General features: G+C 35.1%; 1 protein-coding gene across 2 annotated transcripts in view; it reads right to left on the bottom strand.

Annotated features, from left to right (window-relative positions):
- Positions 1-354: 354 nt before the first annotated feature.
- The window catches only part of SETD3 (SET domain containing 3, actin N3(tau)-histidine methyltransferase), a 57,578-nt gene continuing 49,926 nt past the window's right edge, over positions 355-8,006 (bottom strand). For both annotated transcript variants that reach the window (XM_027457591.3, XM_072038308.1), the window contains 4 exons: positions 5,961-6,127; positions 5,257-5,342; positions 3,468-3,628; positions 355-2,849 (listed from right to left, as the gene is read on the bottom strand). In XM_027457591.3, coding sequence (XP_027313392.1) covers positions 2,406-2,849; positions 3,468-3,628; positions 5,257-5,342; positions 5,961-6,127 — 858 coding nt within the window. In that variant the 3' untranslated portion in view covers positions 355-2,405. The remainder of the gene's footprint in view (positions 2,850-3,467; positions 3,629-5,256; positions 5,343-5,960; positions 6,128-8,006) is intronic.

Below are 8,006 nucleotides of genomic sequence, written 5' to 3'. Positions count from 1 at the left end.
CATTTCCACCTCAGTTTTCAAAAAGCTTAAGTTTTAGGTTAGTGCTTCTGAGAAATCATTACATGCATAGAGGAAAAATGCAAATTACAAAATTAGATTACTCACTATTTTTATTGTGTGCAACATTTTGCTAAATAACACTAACATACGAAGAGTAAGAATTCGACTCTGTGCTTAATAGACCAGTTTCTCTCTTTCTGCTTAGTAGAATCTTTTTTTTTTTTTTGGTCAGATATTTTTCCTTTAACCTTCATCTGTGCACCTGCACAGATATTTCTCTCCCCACACCCAGAAACATACAGCAGTCAGCAGCAGGTAGAGATTGTTTGTATAATACACTCACTAGGGAAGACATCGTAGAACTATATTTTATTCAAGAAAACCCACACATTCTGTCCTGTGGTGACCACAGGCTTTGCTAAGCCATAGATATCAGCAAATAAAGGAACAAAATACAGTGTATCAGATTCAATCAAAGCATGTAAATTCTGGATTACAGTTATTTTCAGGGAAGGCTAAATTCAGGATTTCATCATAGTATCTACTACAATGTTGTGCAATGTAGCTGGCAGAAATAGAATATTGGTCCTAATAAAAACTGAAAAGTAACGACTTCTGTATGACATTTAAACTGTCAAGACAACAATTCATAACATTCTACCAAAGGCAGCATATAGTTACAAAAATACTGGTCCAGCATCTTGTTAGTGGTGAAGCAATATCCAAGGTGCAATGGCAACATGCCATTCTGTGAAATATTTTTTAAAAAACTATTTTTTCTATTTTCCCCAGACTGATCCTAGCTGAACACCAAAACTGCTATTACAACCTGAAAGTCACTACTTATGTGCATTGCACCAAAAACATATGCAAAAACACATATTCCAAGTTGCAGTATAAAAGAAGCAAAATCTAATAAAATTATGAATATGCCAGAAGACGTTCCACTGCAACTGATCTTGGATGAACAGGTTGCAACATTTGCTGAACTTTCAACAGTTGTCCAAGCTTGTCCATTCTTTCCATTATCTTGAGTTTAAGGACACAAAAGGTAAAAGACAATGTCCTTAATATTGAGAAAGAAATAAATCACTTTATATACCTCTCCATTCACTCACAAAATAAAAATATTCCACCCTCCACTCCTCCCAGTACCCAGGTAATTTCGAAGTCAAGCCTTGGAATTATCCTGGTTCTGATATTGCACTGTGGTAGGATTGTACTGTTTTCATCTAGAAGTTATAACATAGTATGAGGGTGACCAAAGTAGACCTGATTAACTTGTGGAGGTATCGAGTAATGTGCATCAGAGACACAATCTAAATGGCAAAGCACACTGCAGACTTGGCTTTGGTTTGGACTCGGGCCAAAAATACATTAGCCTACCTGCCATTTCCTTCAAGAAAACAGTGTCAATTAGTATCTTAAGCAAAAGATTGAGTAAGATTGGGTAACCACGTCACATTCAATGTTATGTCCAACACAGAAATGAAGGAATAGCAGACAGGAATATTAATCATATTTTCCTTTTAATAATGGTTTAGTCAAAAGTGGAGCTTTGAAAATCCCTAGCTAACTGTGAAAACCTGAAGAAGCTGGGAAGCAACCTCACTTCGAACAGTACAGTTTAAAGCTGTGGCTTGGCCTATCTGCTTTCAAACTCTCCAGTAGCACTTGCCAACCTTGTAAATAAAAGGTACCGCCTGGAAATAAAAAAAGTCAGCCTTTAAAAGTTGGTGAATGTTGTATTGAAGCAGCCTAGCTCTGACTGAAGAAGAAAGATGAGATATTCTTATACAGTAAACAAAAGAGACAAAGAAAACTGAAATCTTCAGAGATCACAAAGTGTATACAATTTGGATTCTTGTCAACATTTATAACTACCAATCATAAGGTTGCCACCTTACCTTTTTCTGGACTGGCATACCTGATTTTAAACAGGCTTTCCTCCAGTCTCCCAAGTTTCTGATCCTCTTATCCAGTTTTCTGCTGTACTGCTCTCCCACCTTCATGCTCAATACCGAGTCAGTCCTGCCTTCTGCTTTTCTTGGCAGGAGGCAGAGCAAGCTTTTAATTTCGGTAGTCAGAGTGACAGAACAACAAAAGCACAGCAGATAGAAGAGCTTAATTCTTCCCCAGGAAGAAAATACATTTGGTTCAATAAAGGGCTGCAAAATCTTCCAAAGGCACCTCTTTCCCCAGTTTTTGCCTGAAAGCAAGATGGCAATCTTAATTGAAAAGGGATGCTAAATCTTTTAAATAACTTAAAAATTCATTTTTATATAAAGCAGCAAAAACATTTTTCTCTGCAGAAAGAGAAATGTTAACAAAGAAACACACCAACATAAATGCACTGTTCATAAACTTCAGCTAATTTAATTTCACAAGAAAGTCAAATTTTAGGACTATTCTTTAACCTCATCAGTACTTTCTGAAGAAGATTCTTTGGCATCTTCAGTCTCTCTGTTGCTTTCCTCTTTATTTAGATTTTCACTTTCTGATTTGGTCCCATTAAATAGAGAGTTTTCACCATTTACAAACCCATTCTCTGTGACTTCCGCATCCATAGCTTCATCAATCTTTAAGTCCCCTTGATCTTCCACATCATCTAGGTTTCTCAAGACAATGGGGAGTCTAGAGTCTGCCACAGTGTTCTCCAACAAGGCAATGTTGCTCTCTTCATATTTAGGAAGCGGAGCTCCATCTGCCATTTGTTTGGTATAGTACTCTCGGCTAGCAGCTGCACTCTTTACTGCTTTCTCCAAGATTTCTTTTTCACCTAAGCGCAGTTTGATAGCCATTATCGCATGTGAAGTAAGGTCATGGGTCTCCAAGAAAGACTTATCATCCTGGTAGAAAAGAAAAGGCAAGTTTTTATTACTAACAACCAACAAAACAGCAAATCCCTTAGTTTTCCTCTCTATGCTTTAACAGTAAGTGACAGTAGCTTCTTCAAGCTGATCCAAACAGACATATACGAATGAGGGGGCCTGCATGGAGTCCCAGTGAACTTTATCACAAATCCATACAGAAGCCAAACGTTTCTCCACATAGGTCAGCCTGCATAACAAGTCAGGAGACTTCACAAACATACAAAACATAGGTTCACTTAAAATATGCTTACAGTAGTAGCACGCTTCTTTGCAGTTTGGAGAATACTACTGACAGACAAGTTGAAACTGATTCCCCATTTTACTTGCAGAGAAAAAGCAAGTAGCCTTTATTTGGAGAATCAAAGAAAAATTACATTAACAAAATTACATTAACAAAATTTTCTTTTTTGCAATCTTATTTGATTTTCCTTAGATAATGCAAATATGTTTCTACACTTTAAAAAGTGCAAAATGAATTATGTACTACTGTTCAGATGAAAGTTTGTAAAGAGGAGATGGGGACAAAGTATCTTTTCTTACAATCATAATACAAAACATTTCAGACATTTAAATTATATATAATAATAATTTTACCTCCACAGTTGTTTTATAGGTTTTCAAAAGAAGGGATGCTCTGGCTTCTAGGAATGTCCAAAGTTTAACTTCATTGTCCCAGCTAATGGGAAACTCAGAGTTTCCCAGAGTGAAGATTTTATCAATGGCATGCTCACCTATCAAATGTTCCTTCAGCTCTTCTGCAATAAGCATAAAACCAATCTGTTAAAAACAATCTTTGATGGTTGACAAATTGTAGAAAGATTTATTTTCAATAGTATAGCTTTGAAACAAATTTCCTCAAACAAGAACTACCAAATATGCTGATTAATTCTAGGACTCTCCTCACACAGGCAATTAGAAGTCTTGAGGTAAGCAGAAAAAGGACCCTCTCCTCCACTCTGAAATAAGATCTGTGTTTTAGCTTCTTATACAGAATGTCACTCTGTGACACTGAGATAGGATGTTTTGTATAATAACCAATAAATAAAACAAATAGGAGTAACTCTTTAAAGAGTTCAGTGAACATTTTGTTAATAAAAGTAACAGTGCAGAGAAAGTACACAAACAGTAATGAAATTATTTTTTCCTAACATTTTGGCAATCTGTTTCAGCAGCAGAAGCTACCTATAGCTGGTCAAAAGGCATCCATTAAAAACCCTCATATGGAGTAGAAAATGCTTAATCAGCTCCGTGAATTACACAAATTTTATTAATTTTTTAATTATCCAATTTCACTCCTGCAAAACAGCTATTGCAAACCTCAAGTAAAATGCATCACAAACAGCAGAATTATGACTGAAGTCTGCCGTATAGATTGCTATGTATTTAAATATCCACTTGCTTACAGGAGGATTAACAAGTCAGTAACTTTCTGCTAACAGAATAACTGCACGGAGTTTCCCAATAATCTTATTAGTTTTATTATACAGCATTTAAAACATATGAATAAGCACAATCATATCTGAGAAATGCAGTTAAGATGTCCACCAGCTATATTTTCTCCTCCATGAGGAAATTCACCTTCATCACCATCTTAACCCTTTCATCAAGATCTTAAAGTTTCTTTACTTGAATTTCTTAATATGATCTAAAAGATGGACACCACTATGCAGCGAAATTACGACACTCAAGAAGGTAAGTTTGTTTGTCTTTTAAATATAAGATAGTGAAGAGACCACACACAGAAAACAACAACTTCAATATTCCTACTGGTGTTAAAATCCATATCATCTGCACAGCATCCCTACCTGCAAGAGAATTCCCTCACTGCCATGAAATTCTTCCCATAAATCTCACTAATGTAAGAAAAACGTTATGAAGACTACTTGTAAATACATAAATTGAATTCGGATTATAAATTTCCAAAAATATTTTAAACACTCAGCTTTGAAATCTCTTCTGTATTTCTCATACAATACAGAACATTCCAATTCCATACCTGAATTATTCTGGTAGTAAAGGCTAATCTGCTATGATCTTAAGTGTGTAATAACACGCTAGAAATCATATGACCTTCTTTCACGAACCATTTCTAAAACAAAAGTCACTCGTTCACAACAGCCTCGGAGATTAAATAAGAATTGGATCACCTGTTCAGGAGTTCTAAAAAGGACTATGTTACTAAAATACTCCCTTATATCATATGGCCAAAGATTGGGTTTCTCACTAGCTTACAGACCTGTCTGCAATCTAAATTCCAACATATTTCCCATCTGAATTTCTAGCTTAATGTTTTATATTAACGTTTACTACTTTCCTGCATAATAAAAAACAAAAAAACAAAGCCACAAAACATGAATTGGATTATCTTTATCAAATATCTTACCTTCACTCATACAAAACACCCTAAGGAAAGCCAGAAGCTGGGCAGAGATTGGAGGCTCAGTGGAGTGCAAGGCAAAAACACTAGAACTAACAGAAGAAACAAGCAAACACGAAGAGTAAATGCAAGTTCTATTGTCATACCTTTGAACTTATTTCAAAAGACCTTAAAGAATACAACAAATGAAGTGTTACAAAAGCAACTAGTTTAAACTGAATAAACGTTTTTCTAACCTGTATCTGGAAAGAACAATTATCTCTACAATTTTACACTTACAATGATTTTTATACGGCTTTCATAATAAATTCATGAAAATGCAATGTTTCACGTCTGCTGCTCCTAACAGTACCCTCTGGACTGAAAAGACTAAAGGAAAATGCTGTGGTTCACATACTGAGCATCGTAGTATGTCTGCAAGGGATAGGAAAGAAAGAAAAACCACAGATTGCTTCAAATTAATCCTTGCTCTGTTTTTGTTCAAATAGTTATTAAAGCAAAGACTTTTTCCCCTTATATATGGTCCAAATTTGATGATAATATAGCTCAGAACTTCTGTAAATATTATTACAATAACTTTAATTCGTTATACAAACAGGATAAATATTAGACCTAAGAAAACTAACACAGAACAGCTTTACATATGCTCTACTGGACACTATATACATTATAAATGTTTTTTAAAAAACATTGCATTGTGTTTTACTTACGTTGGGATACCAGCACGAGCTAAGACCTCTGCCTTCATAGCATACAGCCTGTCACTTTTACTCACGCCAAGCTTTATTTTCACTCTGTCATGTGAATTATTATCAAAGAAAAAACCACTGTGGATCACAAATTCAGCGTTTGACCGAGTGCCATAAAAAATGTAAATCTAGAAGGATGAAAAGAGAAGTGAAGGAACAGGAAAAAAAAGCTTAAGATCAGCTCACAAATCTGACATAATTTGAAAGTTATTTCCTGAAAGAGTTACTTTTCAGAGTACAAGGTATACTTGATTATATAAAGAAATGTGCTTTGTTTTCTGGTATTGGTTCAAATGCTGTACAGAGTGGCAATAAACTTTAGAGGTAGATGCAAACATAGCCATGTAACAGAGAGAAAGGAGAGAAAAGGTTCTCATGCCATACATAAAACAGAAATGCTTTTTTTTTTCTTCTCCATCACAGTCTCATAAAATACCTGTATTTGGAAGTAAGCTTTCAAAGATGTTACACCTCTAAAGGCCAAAAGCATTTTGAGACAAGGAAGACCCATTAAAAGAACTGGTGTTTCTGGGGACATTTTTTCCTCCCCATATGCTCACACAACAGAGTAATGAATGGAACAACTTTGATTTGGTTTTAATGTTACCAATAGATATGGATATTTCAAACTATATCATACAGAGACCTGATCTGTGTTCAGCCAGTATTTATTTTTGTGCTTTAATTCATATACAAAGATAAGTTTCCAAATGTAACCTATAAAAAGTGTTTAACCAAAAGCGAATAAAAAGCAGGTAGCTCTGAATAGCAGAAGCAGAATCTCATTTCTTACAGGTGCTTTTGTATCTGATTAACTTTGGTGCTTAAAAAGGGCAAAATTCAATTAAGTTTTTCCTTTTGTTACCTGTGGTGAAGATATCCCCAACTGGGATACATTTCCTATGCCTATAACCAGTTTTCTTGAAACACCTATAGATAGTTAATAATCTTTGATTGCAACCACAACGATAAATTTGTTTAAAATAAATTTTACAGCTATTGGTGTAGACAAAGTGCACATCCACAGCCTTACAGGCTCACATAGTTTTTCACTCAGAGCTAGGCTATTTCATTATGCACATAGAACAAGTGGTCTGAGTAGTAACAGTTTTCTTCTGCATCAAGGGGATGTTTTTGCCTATGGTTTGATAACGGAAATGTCAAACAGAAAAAAAAGTTCAACATTTAAAGAACTCCGTACTTAACTTTAGGATTTAGCAATGCTTTGGATACCTGAAAAGTTTCCATTCCTGGCTAGCTGACAGAGGAAAAGGATGATGTTCTCTTCAGGGTTCAACAACACTAGTGATGCCATTTGCTTTCTTAGCTTTCAATTTTAGATTAGAAGTCTTTGCCCTAAGCACTAAATGCTTAAACGTTGTATTTAATTATAGTAAACATTATACGGTAACGCTCAGATAATGAATGAGTGACCTGCCTACATATGTTAAGGTAGGGGCTAAGTCAGGTTAGCAAGGCCCTTCCACAAAATGCATAGGAAAACCAGAGGAGATGAAATGCCAGTGCAAATCTCCATTAGATTACAGGAAATGTTGCATGATCAGAAGAAACACTAGCTCAATTAGTTCAGGAGTCCAGTTTAAAACTACTGTGCTCTATCTCACATTAAACTGTCGTATGTATATCAGACAGTATTCTCTTACAAAGGAAAGCAAATTAGGCCATATGAGAATGAATTAGGTTCATTAGGCTGAATTCAAGGCCAGCATTTGATAGATTCTGTGGACTTCTGTCTTCTTTTTAGCAGTAAAAGCAGAGATAGTTCACTTTTCCTACTGAAATTGTAAGTAATATCTTCATAGTATATTAAAAGACTAAACCATTATATAATTAACACACCTTAACAATGTTTATAACAGTTAAAGTTGGCACAGAAATTTAAAAAAAAAAGATAAATAGCAAAGTAAAATCACTAAACCAAAAATGAAAATAGAGGAAGCCTCTATAATTGAAATGAAGAGTGCAGCCAGAACAGCTATACAACAC

The sequence above is a fragment of the Anas platyrhynchos genome, chromosome 5 (genome assembly GCF_047663525.1).
Source record: "Anas platyrhynchos isolate ZD024472 breed Pekin duck chromosome 5, IASCAAS_PekinDuck_T2T, whole genome shotgun sequence".
Lineage (NCBI taxonomy): Eukaryota > Metazoa > Chordata > Aves > Anseriformes > Anatidae > Anas > Anas platyrhynchos.
This window is presented reverse-complemented; position numbering and strand designations above follow the sequence as displayed.